General features: G+C 43.9%; 2 protein-coding genes across 6 annotated transcripts in view; one reads left to right on the forward strand and one right to left on the reverse strand.

Annotated features, from left to right (window-relative positions):
• WWP2 (WW domain containing E3 ubiquitin protein ligase 2) overlaps positions 1-19,913 on the reverse strand; it is a 168,838-nt gene that overhangs the window by 138,894 nt on the left and 10,031 nt on the right. The window contains exon 1 of one of the 5 annotated variants that reach the window (XM_045818623.1): positions 1,417-1,516. The exons of 1 other annotated variant lie outside the window; for it this stretch is intronic. Coding sequence is in view for 1 of the 4 variants with exons in the window: in XM_045818622.1 (XP_045674578.1) it covers positions 1,071-1,109 (39 nt within the window). In the remaining 3 variants the exon portion in view is untranslated. Of the gene's footprint in view, positions 1-1,070; positions 1,217-1,341; positions 1,517-19,913 lie in introns of those variants that run through there. 3 more of the 5 variants (XM_045818624.1, XM_045818626.1, XM_045818622.1) reach the window with 3 other exon arrangements.
• NOB1 (NIN1 (RPN12) binding protein 1 homolog) lies at positions 6,608-17,022 on the forward strand. The gene is made up of 9 exons (XM_045818628.1): positions 6,608-6,738; positions 6,839-6,971; positions 8,416-8,546; positions 10,511-10,582; positions 10,784-10,912; positions 11,015-11,212; positions 11,778-11,875; positions 12,820-12,964; positions 16,270-17,022. The coding sequence occupies exons 1-9, from the start codon at positions 6,676-6,678 to the stop codon at positions 16,537-16,539; spliced, it is 1,239 nt and encodes a 412-aa protein (XP_045674584.1). The 5' UTR covers positions 6,608-6,675; the 3' UTR covers positions 16,540-17,022.

Raw genomic sequence — 19,913 nt, forward strand, 5'->3', positions numbered from 1 at the left:
TGACCTTCAGAAATGTTCATTCACCAATCTTACCAGGTGCCCACAACATGCCAGACACTGGGCTAGTAGCCAAATAAGATATGAATACTACCCTTGAGGAATTAGCAGCTTAACAGGGAGAAAGAGACCAGTAAACAAGAAATAGCAATAAATTGTTAAAAAAATCAAGCCATCTCTCCTAGTTCTGCTTGTTCATTGTGAAATGACAATAACACCTGCCCAAACTAACTCACAGAACAGCTACAGAAATCCATTTTAAATGTGTAGCAAATACTTCAAAAACTTGACCTCATAATACTAATTAGCAAAGAACTTTTTTCCCCCTACTTGTAACATTTGGGTTCAAAATGATGTCCGTTCCTGTGAACGTCCGGTTTGAACATTCACTCTGGTTATACAGCATCCATGAAATTCATTTCCCTGCTGCAAATTTTAGTAAACACAAAGGAAAAAAGGATAAACAGGTTTTCACAAACGCATTTAATCTCAAAATCATGATCCAGGTCATAGTTGCAAGGAGCACAACACAGACCTCGCAGCGTCCTACCTAGTTCTAGTGTGTTAAGATAAGCAGTCACATGGTAAGGGAACCTGAATAATTTAGACTGAAGGAGAAAAAGTCATAAAGCAGTCAAAATAGACACCGTCCAAGGTTTCAGCAGTCACTATAATGCTTAAGGTAGGTCATGCTCAACAGCTTAGGCTAAAAGCCATTTTATGGCCAGGGCAAAGTGCCCCCATTTTTTTCTGTCTAGAAGTTGATGTGACCTGGGGAAAATCTCAAAGAAAGATGATCTGAAGGGCTGGGTCCCCAAGAGTGGAAATCCTACCCCAAGCAGGACCATGTGGGTGTGACGAAAGGAAGAAAAGATTCCGTGATCCCTCCTAAAGTTTTAGAAACTGAATGGGACCGAAATCAAACTCTTGGGTAACAATCATGTCCATAGAAGAAAGAAGGGAGAGAGTCTCAACAGGGATTCAGGTATCATCTCGAGTTTTCCTTCTTTCCCTCCATGGCGCACAGCCATTCTCAGGCGTCCCCTCCAGTTCAGTTCCAAGTTGCGCCTTACTCCTGTCTGGACCCTTCCACAGAGGTCACCGTTCTCCATCCCTGTCCCTTAAGCTCCATTCCCTTTCCGGAAGGACTTGCAGTCGGCCACCGCACCCCTGGCTGCCTCCGCGCCCACCTCGGAGCAACCCGGGTGCACGGTCCGCGGCGCGCCCACCCCGCCAGAGCAGGAGCCGGGACACCCCTCCTCGGAGGCCGGAACCGCGGCGCCAGGCCCCTCCCACAGGAAGCCACAGCCCCCCGGCTCCCAGACCGCACCGCCCACGGCTCACCGCAAGCCGTAGCCACCCCAGGCCTGCCCCGCACCTCCGCCAGCTCGCCAAGCCCAGCGTGCCGACTCTCGCTACCTGCAGGGACCACAGAAGCGGCGCCCAGCTCCTCTCCCACTTCCGCCTTCCACCGCCCGCACTCGGGCCGGGTCACGTGGCCACGCGCGGTCAACTGACCCGGAAGAGGCTGGCCGCACCCGCAGGTGTGAGCAACCCAGGCCTGGCCTGGGGTGCTTTGCCCAAAGGCTTTCTTATCCTTTGTATGTTTTGAAGTGTAAGTGTTTTCCGTTCGCTGGACGGCTCCCGAGCAATCAAATAAATTGCGGATTCACTAGTGGCAGGCGATTCCTAAGCTCCCTGCATCAACCCTGTGGGCGGGTCTATTATTGGCTCCACTTTACAGGTGAGAAGAAGCCATTCAATTCATCAAATATTTATTAAGCTCCTTAGTAGGGTTGTCAGATAAAATATAGGAGAACCGGTTAAATTCAAATTTCAGATAAACCATTAGGTAATGTGTATGTCCCAAATAGTGCCTGGGACATACATATTTACACTAAAAAAAGTTTACCTGAAAATCAAATTTAATTGGACACCTTGTATTTTTATTTGCTAAATCTGTCGACAATATGCCTTCTACGAGTCAGACACTGTTCTAGGCTCTAGAAACACAAAACTCTCAGCTTTTGTGGAGCATCTGTTCTTGTAACAAAAAGCAAAAGCAGAAAAGCTTCAAAATCCCTGCCTGAGTGGATAAAATGCCCACACCACACTAACTCCCATTCTCTCAGTCTACAGAGTAGACAGAGATTTATGAATTAAAATCAAGATTCCTTACTGATGGTCTGGACCTTCAGCTTCAGCAAGTTGAATGAAGGCCCAGTTTTTCACCTTTAATCACCATTGATTAAAAGTACTACAAATTAGCCATAAGCACTGTGCACTAATTATTGTTATTATTGAGTCTTTAAGTTTGGAAGGAATAAAAGCTAAAGTATATATTGTGGTTTATAAAACCGTTCCCCCATAACTCCCCCTTTATTTCTCTCATCTTGTCTCCAACTAATCCTGCCCTCAGTACTTTGCTTCAGCCACTCTGACCGCAGGGATTTTGGACATGCTTTACCTAAACTCTGTCTGGAAAGCTCACCCTCTCATGGCTTTCAGATGTTTGCTCAATTGTCTGTCTCAGTGAAGCTTTTCCTGATCACCCTATTTATAATCACAACTCATCTCTTCCTTCCCCTTCCATAGCTCCCTCCCTGCATATCCCAGTTCCTAAAGCAGTACCTAGCTCATAGGAGGCCTCTTTAAATACTTTGCTGAATGAATAGATTTCATCAACATTTATTGAGCACTGAACTCGTTGTAGGTCCTACAGATGAGACTTTTTTAAAAGGCACATAAAAATCTGAAGTATGTCATCATAAAAATGCCCCCCAAAAGTTAAAAGGTAAATTGACATGTTTGTTTAAGGAAAAGACCCCTATAACTAGTCCCTGACTTCCAACCTACTTAAAGAAGCTACACAATTAACTACAATGCAAAGCAGAAATAATATAGTAACTGCTCATTGAGTGACAGAACTGAAATGTCTTTTTTTTAAGATTTTATTTATTAATTTTATAGAGGGAAAGAAACATCAATGTGTGGTTGCCTCTCATGTACCCTGCACTGGGGACCTGACTCACACAGTACAGGCATGTGCCCTGACTTGGAATCAAACTAGTACCTTTTGGTTCAGAGTCTAGCACTCAATCCACTAAGCCACAGCAGCCAGAGCTGAAATGTCCAAAGTATAGTGAGAAAGAAGTGTTCAGATCTGTCCTTAGGGGAAAATCTCATTTGGATAATCAGGGACCAGTTTACAAAGGAGAAATTGAGCCACTTTTAGAGACTAAGCAGTGATTGGCAGGCACAATTTTCAGACCAAGGAATAAACAAGGGCAGAGGCAGCAACAAGAAATCCAGGGGAATGGTAGAGATGCTTACTGATTTCACATAGTGTTTCTTCTGCATCAAGTTTTTCTCTCCCCTAATCCACTATTAAGCATAGAATCTCATAGCCTCTACACTTTCCAATCCTGGAAATGAACTCAGATCTTCACCAGCACCGAAGCAGTGCCTTCTCCTTTGTAAAGGGCCTTACATCTAAAAGGCGACATTATCTCCAATGAATTATACATTGTCTTCCAATGAATTTGAAAATATTATTAATGTAAACTGTTTAAACTGACCACAATTTTCCTAATAGTGTTTGAGATTGCTTCACTTTTTAAAAAACCAGGAGCTTCAAAAAGTGGTGTGTTACGGCTCACCCCATCTCGGAGAGCCCCAGTCCTCAGGTCCCTGTGACCACAGGCACCAGCCCCAGTTCCCTGAACATCTCCTTGGACTTGCATACCTTGGTGCCTTTGCCCTACTCATCCTTTGAGACCTGGCTCCCAAGTCATAAACTGTAAAGGTGCCCCTAGTTGCTACACAAAATATCACTTTGTTCATAGCTGTTCATAGCTGTGGGGTGATGTAATAAATTAGCTGTCCATACATATTTGTTAAATAAATGAAAGTCCTTCTAGGGCTTTAGGGGGCATAGAGACTTATAGGGAAGCAGAAACAGATGAAAACACCATGTAAATTATAAAAGCTACAGTGTCAAGAATCCTTTTACAGGCATACCTCATTTTATGGCACTTTGCTTTATTGCACTACAGAGTGTTGCATTTTCTACAAATTGAAGGCAAGACCTCCCCAAGAGCAAAAAGATTACAATACTTTATTATGTCCCTCTCTCTAGTCCAGTGCTCTGAAGCTGACCAACAGTATCTCCAAGGTATGCCTACATATTAATAAGTATTCTTAGTGTTTACCAGAATGGTTCAAAGCCTGATCATTCTTTCACTGTTTCCCTAATCAGTGGTTCTCAAGTGTGTCCTCCAGATCAGCAGCATCAGCATCACCTGGAACTTCTTATTAGAAATGCAAAATCTCAGGCCCTGCCCAGACCTACTGAATCAAAAACTAAGATCCATCAATTTGTGTTTGCAAGCTCTCCAGGTGATTCTGAGGCACACTTAAGTGTGAAAACCACTGAGATCTTCTCCATCTTAGGGTTCACAGAATGATCACTGACAATTTCAATAAATTTTTTTTATTATAGAGTCAAGTTCTGTCCTTCCTTTTTGAGCAACAGGAGCAATCAACTGAAGGAGGAGAAATTAGAGATAGGAATACTAGTATTGAATGGACTACATTTTTCAGGCATGAGATAAGAACTTCATTAGAGTAACAGGGATGAATGTAGAAGGGACCCAGGCACCACAAACATTTCAGAAGTAACATCAATAAGGTTTAGCAAGAGAGATACGGGTTGAAAGTGAGGGTGGAAATGAAGATAACTCAGAGATTCTTATCTTGAATGCCTTTGTTGGCATCAGTAAAATGCCAATGAGTAAAAATTGAAACTCTAACAAATGAAAGTTCAAGCTGGGGTGGGAGAGATCATTACTTCAGTCGTAACCTTCCTCCTAAGTGAAAATGCCAAAAAGTTTTTTGAAAGATGTTCCCAGAAACCTAGCAGGGGGGAAAAAAAAAAGATTAGACCTAAAGATTTGGGAGACATTCCTATAATGGGATAGATGAAGCCTTGAGGATAGAAAATATTGCTGAAGGAAAGAACTTAGAGAAACAAAGGGACCAAGACCGTTACATGGAGGTTGTCCTGTTTGCAAGGCAGAAAGAGCCCAGTTAGGGAGGGTGAGAAGCCATTAGGGAGGTAGGGGATCAGGACTCTGAAATACCACCAAAGTCAGGGAAAGAGAGACAGTCCAGAAAAAGGAGATGAGCAGCCATGTCAAATTGTGCAGAGGAAGAGAGAAAGCAAAAAATAAAAAAACAAAAAATTGGATATGATGAACTCAAAAATTAGAAACAGCCTTCAGGCCCTGGCTGGGTAGCTCAGTTGGTCAGAGCTTTGTCCCAATATACCAAGATTGTAGGTTCCATCTCTGGTCAGGGCACATGCAAGGATCAACTAATGAATACATAAATAAGTGGAACAACAAATCAATGTTGTTTCTCTCTCCCTCCCACCCCATTTAATTTAAAAAGAAAAACAGCCTTTGATCGGGCTATTTCAGGCAGGGCAGGTAGGGCAGGAACCAGTGAGTGGCTCTGGAGGCTGAAGAGGCTAAGTGATAAGACCAGTTGAGATAGAGGGGTAGGGAAGGAAAAAGGATTTAGGCTATTGCTGAAGGGCAACTGAAGGACTTTTGTTAAGTAGAATGCATAAATTATAATCAAGGGTTAAGACTGACAAAGAAGGTTTATAATAACACAACACTGAACACTGGTGACTGAAAACTCAAGTAATATTTCACCAAAAGTCACCAGCATGATTTTGTATTAGGTCAGATCTCAAAAGGATGAATCTCAGGTTTGATAGGGAATTGAGCAACATCTCATACCCCTTTCAGTCCAATTCAGCGATAACTGAATGTGCCTTGCTTAGGGAAGTGAGGTGAGGATATTAAAGTACATAAGACTAGACCCTTGGCCTCAAAATATTCACAATGAAGTGGGGACATGTAAGCATTGGTCACTAGAGCACAGCGATTTTCAACAGGTGTGCTGTGAGAACTTTTAAAACATGACATACCTGACTATTTAGTCTGGGGCACTAACTTCTTTTCCCTTAGATTGTCAAATTAAAAAATGACAACAGCCAAAACAATAGCTGTCTGTTGTGAACAAATCAAAATTATACCTTTTCTTTTGTCAGATCTGCAAAATATGTATATTTTTTTGGTGTGCCACAGAATTTTAGTAGTTTGTGCCATGAAATGAAAAAGTTTGAAAATCACTGCACTAGGATAATGGTTAAGAAAGTGGCCCCAGGTTGGTTTGTCTTGGTGTCTGGGTGTAAACTAAGTACAGCTTACTAGCTGTACTTAGTTATCTTGAGCAGCTATCCCTTGACTGTAAAACAGTACCTTATAGGCTTGTGATCATTAAATTAGGTTATCTGTATTGACTGACTTTAACAGTGAGAATATACACAGATTTTATATTTAAGAGTACAAAAACGCATCAAGGCCTGGGACACTGAGGTGTGTGACCTCAGCTATCCCTGCGCTGCCCCGCCCTCAAGTTTGACCCCGCCCACAGCCCCTGGGTGGGCTGCTAGCGTAGGGCACATGCGCCCTGATAGCCTGAGCCGGGAGATGCGGAGTCTGCCGCCAGGAGGCGATACTAAATTGCAGCAGCTTTAACACTCTCCCAGAGGCCCCAGCCGTACGTAGGGGCTGGCGCAGGCGCACTCTAGATTATTTGGCTAAGATGGCGCCGGTGGAACACGTTGTGGCTGACGCTGGGGCTTTCCTGCGGGACGCGGCTCTGCAGGTACAAGGCTTTAGGGTGGGAGGAGTAGGGTCTGGGCTAGCAGCCCCTGCAGGAGCGCGGGAGATTGGTGGGTGTGATGACCTGGGCCGGTGTCTTGTAGGACATTGGGAAGAACATCTATACCATCCGGGATGTAGTAAGCGAGATTCGGGACAAGGCCACGCGCAGGCGACTTGCCGTCCTGCCCTACGAGCTGCGTTTCAAGGAGCCCTGCCCTGAATACGTGCGGCTGGGTGAGTGCAAAGCTGGGTCCCAGGGCACAGATGCGACTGGCTCCGGGTGCGAGTTGGGGTCTGGCTACTTTATCAACAGTTGGTTTGGAAACTACACGTTCTAAGGAGATTGTGATGGAAAAGAAGATTCCTGAGTCAGGAGTCAGCCTTGCCAGTCACTAGCTTTATACCGTTGGGTATATCACCCAGATTCTCTAGGCACCTATTGCCTCATCTGTAAAGCAGGAGTAATAATAGCACCTACCTCAGAAGTTGCTGGGAGAACTAAATGATGACTGTCACTCAGCATAGTGTCTAGCGCTTTGCAAGCATCCAGAAAGTTTGTTTGGGTTAAAAATAGAAGAGCCCAGATTCTTACTCTGGCCCATTCTTTTAAGAAGATCAAAATGATAATTGTGTTGCATAATTGTTTTGGTTGTGGAGGCTGGCTTCAAATAAAAAAATCGGGGTGGAAAGGGGATGGCTTTTGGCTTTACATTAGTCCTGAAATAAAAACTAAACTTGACTTAGTATTGTTCTGTTGGGAATCAAGGTGATGATGCGCAGGAAAGGTCCTAGTGATTGGAAGTATCTTTAGGATTTGGAGGCTGATAGTGGAGATGTTGGCTACATTATTAGTTTGTGACTTCTGTAGGTTTCTCCATCAACTTACAGGGAAATCTTTGACAAGTCACTAAATCTTTCCAAGGAAGTACTAGTATTTATTTAATGGGACTTGGTTGAGGGATGAAATGAAGAGATTTTAAGTGCCCAATGGAATTTCTCTGTTAATATCTGCTTTTTAGGAAAGGTGAGCAGTGTAGTTACTGTTCCATGCGGCTCCAACACATCTTTCTGTTAATGTGTCAGAAAGTTTTACTGCACGTGTTTATCAATGATGTCTCAGGAAAATAATGGTAGTAACAGCTGGTATTTACTATGTGATAAACATGGGGGATGTTTGTTTCATACATAGAAACTTCAATATTTGTTACAAAGCAACCAATATTTTTTGTTTTATCATACACTACAATAGTTACAGGTTGGATTAACTTTCCATCGCATTTTGGAATCTGATCATCCATTCTGTTAATCTGGATTGTTAAAGTAAAATAATTTCAGAACTTGGAAGGAAGAGACTTATTCTGACATAATACCCAAACTTACCATAGATAAAGAACTTACTATCTGCAAGTATTATGCTAACTTTGAATGACTTTAACTTTGTTCTCATTTCCTTCATCTGTACTCAATAATGATATCACTGTAAACCTAATTGTCATGAATCTCTGGGGTAGGAAATACAAATGTCAGCTATGATTGGAAAAAGATGAGGCAATAGATAGTGTTAAAAGAGGTTTTTCTTGGCATATTGATCCTAAGTTCTTTTCGATCTTTCATTATGGTTATCTAAGGTCATATGACTTTTTGCCTCTAACTGAAGTTGAGAACCTTTTGTTTACAGTGACTGAGTTTTCAAAGAAGACTGGGGACTATCCCAGCCTCTCCGCCACAGATATCCAAGTCCTGGCACTTAGCTACCAGTTGGAAGCAGAGTTTGTTGGGGTGTCACACTTAAAACAAGAACCAGAAAAGGTAAATTGAAAGGATTGCTCATCTTGTTTTAACTTCGTTATGGCGAGTATCAGATACACAGAGGTAGAGGGAATTGTATAATGGACTCAGGGTCCCCATCATGCTGCTTTCACAGTTATATCAACTCGTGTTCTTTCTGTTTCCATCTCTACCCACCCACCAGCCCTTTTGAACTTAGACATCGTATTTCACTGATAGATATTTCTCAGCATGTGTCTTTTAAAAAGTTACCACAAAATCATTATTATAGGTATACAATACTACTACTACTACTACTAATTCCCTAATATTGCCCTGGATTGAGTGTCGGCCTGTGAACCAAAAGGTCGCTGGTTCTGTTCCCAGTCCGGGCACATGCCTGGTTTGTGGACCAGGTCCCCACTGCGGGCACTTAAGAGGCAACTACACGCTGATGTTTCTCTCCCTTTCACCCTCCCTTTCCTTTTCTCTAAAAATAAATAAAATCTTTTAAAAAAATAATTCCTTACTATTGTCAAATAACCAGTTAGTATTCATGTTTCCCAATTTTATAAAATTTTAAAAGTTTATTTGCTTGGGTCATAATCCAAATAGGTGTCATACAGTGCAATTAGCAAATGTGTGCCAGCCTTTTGATCTGTAGGTTCTTGGGAAGATTGGTTAAATTTGAAAAATGAAATCAACTATTTGTCACTTTTTTTGTAGTAGAAACAGTTCTTTTCAAAGCAAGAACACTAAGTGCTAGCTGTTTGTTTGTTTGTTTGTTTGTTTGTTTGTTTTTTAAGACCCTTGATACCTTCAGAATTCTGGGTTCCTGTTAGGCCGTTGGGGACTTGCCCACCTTAGCTAGGTTGAAGAGAATAATGGTAGATTTGTGCCTGGGCCCCATGGGCTGTTTCCAGGCCAGAGGATTTTGGAAGCCAAATAATTAACCTTATAATAATTAATTTCAAATAGTGTTGACAAAGAATTGCTTAATGTCCTCTGTCTTTAGTCACCAAAACCATGGTGGACTCACATTCCTATAACTCATTGAAACTGCCTACAACTTGTTTTCAACTAGGTTTAGAGTCCTTCAGTCCACAAGATCTAAAAACGATGCCTCAGATGCAGACTTCTGCGTGTCAGTGGAATGCTTGGGGGTGGGGGGCAGGGATGTTGTACATAAACTGACTCTGGCTGGTACCATCTATTCCTCATTCTTACAAATTGCCTTTTCCCACAGCCTTTTGGGCAGGAGTTAGGTATTTTTTTATCAGAAGCTTTAAAACAACCTGGTTTTTCACCCAGCAATTCCACTCTTAGGCACTTAATCCTAAGGATGCAACCAAAGATACTTCCAAGCTTTATTGATGGTGGTGTTCATACAGCTTTATATATAATGACAAAAAAAAAGAGATGTCCCAAAGTGATTATGGGGTAGTGGAATCGCCAAATAATTCTTTATATAACATCATTTCAGTCCATGATGAACCACATGCACAACAGCACATGCTGTATAGCCTGGGTGCGCAGCAGGCTAGGCCGCCCCGGGCCGTGTAAGTGCGCTCCTGGATTTAGCGCGGCGAGGAAACTGCCTGATGACCCATCTTCCAGAATGTACCCCTGTCTTTCAGTGGCACGTGACTGTATATATTTTCCAGTTTTTTAAAACATTGAGTATCTTAACCGAGGGAAAATACTTTTTTTTTTTCTTTTTTTTTCCCCCCAAGCTATAAGAGAAAGTTTATTTAGAAAGTTACAGGGGTAGTAGGAGTGAGCTAGTTGGGCTGCGTAGGTCCAGGAAACAAGTTACAGAGGCGAAAGAAGGGCCCTTGGAGCTTAGGAAAGAGAAATGCAGAGGTAAGGTGCCTGGGGGAAGTGGAGGGGGAAGGGAGAGGCGTGGGCGTGCTCCCCAAGAGGGAGCACCTGTTTTGTTTAAATTTCCCATGTTGAATTTTCAAAGTGTATTTCTTTACTTAGAGCTGTCACTTTTCTTTTTACAGGTTAAAGTGAGCTCATCGATTCAGCACCCGGAAACTCCTCTAAACATTTCCGGCTTCCATCTGCCCTCAAAGGTATTTCTTTAGAGAAATCGTTTTGTTGTGCCCTTTCTGTTACAGGTCAGACCTCCACAAATTGTTTACAGTGAACCAGATTTATGTAGACTAATATCATAATTTGGCCAGCCCTGTCTGATCTGACTTGTATATCCTGTATCACTTCATCTGTAACCCACTAGTGTTCAGGTATTAAAATTATTATTCTTTTAATCTCAGCCTAAACCCCCACGAGAAACAGTAAAACACGGACACCCAGACAGGGAGCCTGAGGACCTTGAATTCAGTTCCTTCATGTTCTGGAGAAACCCTTTGCCTAATATTGAGTGTGACCTGCAGGAGCTGCTGGTAAGGCCCTGCTTTACTATCTCCTGCTGGTGACAACACACTAGCTCCCCCTGCTGTTCCCTGTGGGCCGGGAGTTGGTGAATTCTGTTATGTGTGTTTCAGATTGACGAAGGTGAGGATGTTGCAAGTGAGGATGAGAAGGAAGAGAATGGATTTGAAGAAAGGAAAGATGAAGACAGTGATGACGATGAGGGGTGGATAACGCCCAGCAACATCAAGCAGATCCAGCGGGATTTTGAGCAGTGCACCGTCCCGAAGGACGTGCGGGTCGGCTGTGTGACTACAGACTTTGCCATGCAGGTGGGTGGAATGGGGACCAATTAGCCCTGGGCTTAGTGTCACACCTGTCACAGGCAGTGGTCCCTCAGAGGTTGGGGGGCTGCGGAGCTATTATGTGTTGCCTGTGCTCCTTGGTGATTTTTCATCTGCTTGGAGGCTAGAGAATCATGGTGACAGAATATGTCTAGGATATTAAGTTTTTAATGTTTACTATTAATAATCTGTTGATGCGTTTCCTTCAGTGTGTAAACATTCTTTTCTCTATTAAGTACTTAAAGAAAATAGAAAGGGTTTCCAGCCCAGAAATGAGTGTATTTGCTCTGACAAAATAAATGTCTCTGTTAAGAGAGATTGGTAACGAGGGGCCGCAGTGGATGATGAGCACAGACCCCAGCACCGAGATAAACGTGCATCCTTGTCCTAGTTTGCATGTCTTGAGAGTTACCCTAAGCTTACCTTCCCTTAACAGAAGCCCTTTGGGAGCCCAACCAGGGTTTATGAAGTTCTTTAACTGTAATTATACAGAGGTTAAAAGAAAATCGAATTGTGCTCTGAGTTCAGTTCTGCATTAACTTGTTGGTGGCAGAATGTTCTGCTCCAGATGGGGCTGCACGTGCTGGCAGTGAACGGCATGCTCATCCGGGAGGCCCGGAGCTACATCTTGCGCTGCCACGGCTGTTTCAGGTAAGTCGCTGATCATCAGAGCCAGTGCCTTCTACTCAGCACTCCTCTCTTCCTGTCCCTTCCCACACTTCCTGAAGGAGAGCCTTGCCTTGTTACCTCATTCATGTGTATCCCTCATCCCACCTAAGAAATCGAGGGAGGCCCTTTTGGTCCTTATCTTTGTGGCACAGGGTTCAGGATGTGGGTTCTGGAGCAAAGAGCCCCCTCTTTTGATAAGTACTGAAATGTGTATGGGTGGAACGATGCCCAGGATTTGCTCTGGTGCACAGGTGGGAGGTCCACCATGGGGTGTTAGTGGGCAAGAAAAAGGCAAGGCGCTGGTGCCTGCTCTCACCGCCCACACACATTCGACGAAAGCAGCTTTTGTGCTTCCTGTATAATTCGTTAATAGATTCTTGGCACCTCCAGAACTGCCTCTTGGCGTGATGCCTGGGCTCACGTTTGGGGACACAGCATTTAGAGTTATAATAATGTGCCCCTTGAGAAACTGTGGTGACGTTACGAGCACTTATTCTGGAGCCAGACACTGCGGGTTTGTAACTCCCCTTATAAGCTATGTCACCTTCAGTAAGCTACCTTGCCTTGCCTCAGTTTCCCCCCTGTACATTGAAGATAGTGGCAACCCCATAGGATTGTTTTCGTGTGAAACTTGTAGACTAATGCCTGACAGAATTCAGTAAGGGGTCACATTAATGCAGCAGTGTGCTCCATCCTCATAGTAGCATCCTTGCTTGTGGTGTCTTTGCCTTCTGAGAAATGCAGCGGCAGTTTGCTCATATCGTCAGCATGAGGCTGGGTGGCCTTGGTCTCTGATGTGTCTAGTGCAGTGTAGGCTTTCCCATTTGCTGTCCTTTCCTCCTGGAGTCCTAGACTCACCTTGTGCCCTGGGGATAGGGTCCGCTGCCTGTGGCTCCAGTACAGAGCGTCTCCTTTTATGTCTCCAGGACAACATCTGACATGAGCCGAGTGTTCTGTTCCCATTGCGGAAACAAGACCCTGAAGAAAGTGTCTGTGACCGTCAGCGACGATGGAACTCTGCACATGCACTTTTCCCGCAACCCTAAGGTGCTGAATCCACGGGGCCTCCGGGTGAGTGACAGGTCTCCCGCCCTCTGACACAGGGGCTGAGCCTGGGAAAGTGACACCTCTTAGCACCAGCATCGAAAAGAATGGAGGTCAGAAAAAAATTCTCGTGGTTTCTACAAGACAGTTCCTGACAGCCTGTAATCTAGGTGCGGAGACAGATGGGGGAAGTGCACGACAGAGCCCCCACTGGAGGCTTTAGAGGAGTCTGCAGTGTAATGAGAATACCCAGGAATTCCATAAATGGTGACGGCCAAATGCGCGTGGGGTCAGAGAGAGGGAGGTCACGTACAGTCTGGCGGTGGGGTTTCTACAGGTGTTTGAGAATGGGCAGAATTTCCAGAAGCTTCATGGACTGGACAGATGGAGGGGTTTTAATTGCTCAGCACCAGAGAGAGACCTGACTGGATATGCAGCAGCCGTGCGTTTGTTTTGAGGAATCTGGAGAAAAAGGTGGAGACAGAATGACTGAGTGTAACCAGCCGGGCACTGAGTTCTCCGGGTGTGGCGACTGCCACTGATGTGCGAGAATTCCTAAAATTTTTCTATTTTGAAATGATTTTAGATTTGTAAAAAAGTTGCAAAAATAGTGCAAATAATTCCCATCTACCCCTCACTTAGACTTCTCTATGTTAATCTTCTACCACGTATGCTTTATCATGCCATACAGTAGTCCCCCTCATTTGTGGTTTTGCGTACTGCAGATTCGTTACCCACAGTCCACTACAGTCTGGAAATATTAAATGGAAATTCCAGAAGTAAACAGTCCATAAGTTGTGCACGATTCTGAGCAGCATGTTGAAATCTCACTATGTACGCTCCCTGCCATTAGTCACTTAACCGGCTCGGTCATCAGATCAGCCGTCGCAGCATCGCAGTGCTTGTGTTCCAAGTCACCTTTGCAGTATCCTCATGCCACCTAGCGTGCCCACGCCCTGCCCCTCGCCGGTAAGCACAGTGCAGTAAGATACTCTGAGAGAAAAACACAGTCACATAAGTTTTATTACAGTATACTGTTACAGTAGTTCTATTATATTGTTAATATCTTTTAAACTTTATCGTAGATATGTACGTACAGGAAAAACGGCAGAAATAGCGTTTGGTATAATCTGCAGTTTCAGGCCTCTACAAGGGGTCTTGGAACTTCTCCCCTCGGGATAAGGGGGAGCTGCTGTGTGGGGGTCCTCAGCTGTCTGAGAGTAAATTGCACGCGATGATCCTTTGCCCCTAGCTGCATTAGTACTTCCTGAGACAAGGATATTGTCTTACATAACCGTAGTATAGTCATCAAAATCGAGAATTAAAACATTGCTGCAATCTAATCGATGGACTGTATTTAAACTTGACCATAAATTTCCCCTGTAGCAAAAAAGGTTGGTTTTTGTTTGTTTGTTTGTTTTGTTTTTTTGGTCCAGGACCCCATCTAGGATCACACATTACATTTCCTTGTCATGTCTCTTTAGTCACTTTTCAGTTGAAGTGGATTCTTAAGCCTTTGATCTGTCATGACCTTGACATTTTTGAAGAGTACAGACAAGTTATTTTGTAAAATGTCCCTTACTTTGGGTTTGTCTAGTATTTTTCCTCATGGTTAGACTCGGGCTGTGCAATTTTTGGCAAAAACACTAGAAGTGAAGTATCCTCAGTGCATCTTGTCAGGAGGTAGATGATAATCAGTTGTCCAGTTTTCTTGGTGATCAAAACCAAGAAGTTGCCGTGGCTGATGTGGCTCAGTGGGTTGAGTGCCAGCCTGCGGACCTAAAGGTTACTGGTTCATTTCCCAGTCAGGGCACATGCCTGGGGTGTGGGCCGGGTCCCCAGTTGCGGGTGTTTGAAAGGCAACAGACCAATGTCCAGATGTATCTCTTGCACATCAATGTTTCTTTCTCTTCCCCTCTATAAATAAATAAAATAAAATCTCTAAAAATAAAACTTGAGGAACCATTCAGTGGACTCCTCCTGTTCCTTTAAAAAAATAAATAAAACAAAAAGTTAGCATTGCTGTAATACTACTATCTAATCAGTGGACCATATTCAAACCTTGCCACAGATTTCCTATAAAGTTATTATTTGTGATAGGTAGTTAGGAAAAGATACTCTAATACTGTGTGAATACTGTTTTTCATCAGGCTTTAACTCATGGCTAAAGTTACTTGGTTCAGTTTTTACAGTGATGGTTGGTTGCCCAGTGGTGATTTCCTGATTCCATTATTCTTTCTGTGTTCATTACTTGGCATTCTGTTATAAAGAGGAATTTTCCCTATTAATATGTTTGTATGAGTGTGGTCTTGTGGATTTTTGTTTAGTCTGTAGGCTGTGATCCATTATTGTCATTACTTATTTAGATGCTCAGACGGTTCATGGAGGCCTGTCAAGTGGCTTCTGTGCCCTTTTGTTGTGTCCCAGTTATTTAAACACTTTATTTCTGGCACGGGGAGGTGTTCCAGCTCTTGTTACACTGCCTCTGCCCTGGAGTCAGCCATTTCTCTGAGCAGCTCTGGGTCATCCATATGGGGGATGGGTTTTAGAAGCAAAGATCTGGGCACTGGGTGTGCTCATTGTCTAGGGTGTCACTGAATCTCAGCCCACAGTGGACAGAAATGGTAAATGTTGTGTATATAAATACACACATGTGTTATACAATGAGTTTATAACTTCAGTTTCAACTCAACACCATAGAGTTCATTCTAGACCCCCCTCATACTCATGACACCCTTATTAACACCATTTTCCCTATTTTATTTGTTTTACACTAGAATATATGTCATCGCTTCAGAATTGCTAATATGTACCATTGTAAAAATGGTACTTCCTTACTGGAGTTTTTTTTGTGGGGGTTAAGATTTGATTTTATTTATTTTGACAGAGAAGGGAGGGAGAGAGAAAGAGAGAGAGAAACATCAGTGCGTGGTTTCCTCTCACGTGGCTCCCACTGGGGACCTGGCCCACAACCCAGGCATGTGCCCTGACTGGGTATCAAACCAGCAACCCTTTGGTTCACAGCCTGCACTCAAATTCTTGAGCTATATCAGCCAGGGCTTCTTACTAGAGTTTTTACTTACATAATTTTTCCTATCTTTAGCTGAGGGTATGTAATCATAATGCTCTGTTGGGTTTTTCGTCTGTGAGTAGAGGTGAGGATCAAGTGAGAAGATGCATGTCATGTGCTTGGTGCATAGTAGGCAGTTAATGAGAGATCCCATTGATGTCATTGCCTGCACCCTGAGCTGTCAGATAAGCTTGACGTGGGATCTGGCTTGTATGAATCGGATCACTGTCCTTCTAATGGCCTGTCTTTGTCTTGCTTGCAGTATTCACTTCCCAACCCCAAAGGGGGCAAATATGCTGTGAACCCTCACCTGACTGAGGACCAGCGCTTTCCTCAGCTGCGACTCTCCCGCAAGGCCCGGCAGAAAACTGATGTGTTTGCCCCTGACTATGTAGCTGGGCTATCTCCCTTTGCAGAAAACGACATCTCCAGCCGGTCAGCCATCCTGCAGGTCCGAGACAACACTTTGGGGGCTGGAAGAAGACGGTTAAATCCCAATGCTTCCAGAAAGAAGTTTGTGAAGAAAAGGTGAAGCGCTAGGTCCGCAGGCAAACTGGACAGCTGCTGCAGCTGCTGAGAAGTTCTGGTGTTGCACTCCCCCAACTGTGCCAGTTCCAGAACCATCTGGATGGAAAGAACAGGCCCAGCTTCTGCATGCTGCTTCACAACTCCCGTGGAGAGTAGGGGGCGGTCTGTGGTGGGATTTGGCTGTGCCTCGGCCTGTGAGCACCCAGAGAGCCAGGGTTCCTGCCATGTTCAGGGGAAGCTGATGAAAACAACAAACAGTGCACTGGAGTAAATCTTCAACATTGAATGAGGGGAACTTCCAAGTGGTAATATTTTTTTAATAAATGTGGTTGCAAGCTTCTGGGCACTTTCATTAAATAGGCCAGAATTTTTCTTCTTTGGTAATTTGAGGGCTAACACTTAAAGTATACACGAAGATCAAGCATTTAGATTGCTTTTTTGTAAGGAAATAATACTATTTGTTATAATAAAACTAAGCACTGACATATTTTCTCTCTCTCTAATTTGAAAACATCTCGGTCATGCTGGAAAGTTCAGCATTGTAAACTCCCATAGGCCTTCTCACCAAGATTCACTCATTGTCAACATTTCTCCTTACTTGCTTTTTATCTTTGTGTGCAGCCAAGTACACAAAGTATCTCCTAGGGAAAGGATGTTCTTTTATGTAACCACAGTACAATGACCAAATTCTGGAATTTTGATTCCATATTGTTATATAACAATTCACATTTTACTGAATTATCCCAATACTGTTCCTTGTAGCAATTTCCCCATTCTAAAGTGCCTCAGCCTTCTGTCAGTTTTTGAAATTGACATTCTTAAATAGTAGAAGCCGGGTTTTTAAAACATCCCTCCACTTGGGTGTGACAGATTGTTTCCTCAATTGCACTGAGGTTATCGCAGTGGGCAGGGATGCTATGTGGGTGGTAGTTAGGTCCTCAGTGCAGCGCTGTAAGTGATGCCAACTTTGATTATTTGGTAAGTGTGCCTGCTGAGTCCTCGTATCTCTCAGTTCTTCGTACAGTTAGTGTGCACGCCAAGTCTATCCTCAGTTCCTTAAATTAGGGTTGTTGTTTTTTTCCTGTATGGTAATCTTATATAAATTTTTATTTTGGTTCAAATTCAATTTAAATTTTTTCTTGTCCTATTTTTTAAAATATGAAAACAGTTCCAAAAGTCAAAACTGTAACTAGAAAGTCAATGATGTATGCTGAGAGCTAGATCCCATTCCCTCCCCTCCTATTTCTCCTTAACATCTATAAATCTGTCATTTGTTTCTGATTTATCCTTTTGTTTCACAAAAATAATGTGTGTGTGTGTTACATTCCTTTTTTCTCCCAGTAAAGCAGTAAACTAGTTTTCCCCACTGGATGGCACTCCATGTCAGCTCCGAGATCTACCTTATTGTTCTTACCAGCTGCCTAGTACACAGTTGTAAAAAGCTAACAATTTAAGCACTTAAACATCGCAGGGTCTGTGTTAAGTACTTCATCTGCATTAGCCCATTTAATCCACAGAACATGGTTATGAGCCGCTGGGACTATTATCACCAGCTGTTCTGAGCTACAAGAGGTTGAGTGACTTGCCCAAAGTCACACAGCTTGGGCATCCAGGCCAAGTTTTCAACTTGGTCCATCTGTGCTTTTATGCAGCAGACGTACCCATTGAGATGACAGAAAAATGGGCCGAACACTTTGTGTCTCCCTCACCCACCATCTTTGTGAAATTCATCCATGGGTGCCACCTAACGGGGTGACAGCTAGAGCCGCCCTGGGTGCTGGAGGAGAGGTGAGTGGTGGCTAGAGTCTGGTGAGAGTTCTGCTCCTGCCATCTCTCCCTGCCATACTCTTACATCAAACACAGAAAAGTAAGGAGTAACATGACACCCACATGCCCAAGACTCAGCCTTGCCAAGTCATAACATTTCACAGTTTACTTCAAATTAAGAAATAAAACACTTCAGGTTTAAAAAATAAAAGTTTGCCCTGGCTGGTGTAACTCAGTGGATTGAGTGCCAGCCTGCAAACCAAAAAAGGTCCATGGCTCAGTTCCCAGTTGGCAAGTGCCTGGGTTGCAGGCCAGGTCCCCAGTTGGGGGCATGAAAGAGGCAACCAGTTGATTTATCTCGTACATTGGTGTTTCCCTCTATCCTTCCCTTTCCATATCTCTAAAAATAAAGTCTTTAAAAATGAAATTTTAAAAAATTTGTTACAGGTTTGTAAAGAAAAAAGTCTGTTGCAACTACCCAACTCCACCACTGCAGCACAAATGTAAGCCAGACTTGTGTGAATGAAAGGCCGTGGTGACAGCCACCCAGTGCTCCAGGAGCTGTAGTTTGCCAGTCCCGGCAATCGTGATCTGGCTACCTCTCCTGCCCAAGCTCCATCTCTCCTCCCCTTCTCCCCACTTCCTTCCTATCACCATTTGACGTATTTGTTGCCTCTCCAGTTATGGCTGCATAAATATGACCCCCAAACTTAGTGGTTGAAACCACCACTACTTTGCATACAGATTCTCTGGGTCAAGGTCAGCTTGTATGGCAGCCTTGAAAAGCGGGGTGGTGGCAGGGCAGAGGGCTGTATTTGTCTGAAAAACCATTCACCCATATGTCTGGTGGTTGACAAACGGCTGTAGACTGAGACTTAGCAGCAGCTGTCAGCCATAACACCCAAGTGCAGACTCTTCCTAGAACTTGGGCTTCACAGCATGGTTGCTGGGTTCCAAGGTTAAGTGTCCTGAGAGGGATCTGCAGGGCCGTTCAACACTCGGCCCACGGGCAGCATGCAGCTCAGAGTGGCTATGAACGCCGCCCAACACAAAATCATAAATTTACTTAAAACCGTTTTTTCACTCATCAGTTTTCATTAGTGTTTGTGTTGGGAACCACCCTGCCTAGTTTCAGGAGCTGTAACCTCAGGGCTAAGGCTGAGTGAGTGACCTTCAGCCCATAAAACACTAAGGAGACAAAGCTTATCTCCCTGGCAGGAGTGCCACTTCTGCTGCTTTTTCTTCACCCTGCCTGGCCCCCAATGCTTGATTGGTTAGCACATGACAGGTAAGTTTCCCCAAGGGGGGAATGACCTGAGACAGGCACAATCACAGGGAGGCCCCAGGGAAGGATTTGGGGGGGCTACAGCAAAAGCGGGTAATGGGCCCTCGCCCCCGGCTTTGATGTAGCCTGAGTCTTCATTCTGCCTGCTAGAAGTCTCCTAATCTCTTGGCTGCCTTACTTCCCCTGCCTGATTTAAGCCTGAAACAATGCCGGTGGTGGGTGTAGCCCTGTGCTGGAAAGGGCAGATTCTCTAAGAAAGAATATGTAAAATCCTGTGAAAACTGATTGTTTAGAATGCTCTCAATTAAATGATAAGGGTCCAAGCA

The sequence above is a fragment of the Phyllostomus hastatus genome, unplaced genomic scaffold (genome assembly GCF_019186645.2).
Source record: "Phyllostomus hastatus isolate PE091 unplaced genomic scaffold, TTU_PhHast_1.1 phas_scaffold_345, whole genome shotgun sequence".
Classification (NCBI taxonomy): domain Eukaryota; kingdom Metazoa; phylum Chordata; class Mammalia; order Chiroptera; family Phyllostomidae; genus Phyllostomus; species Phyllostomus hastatus.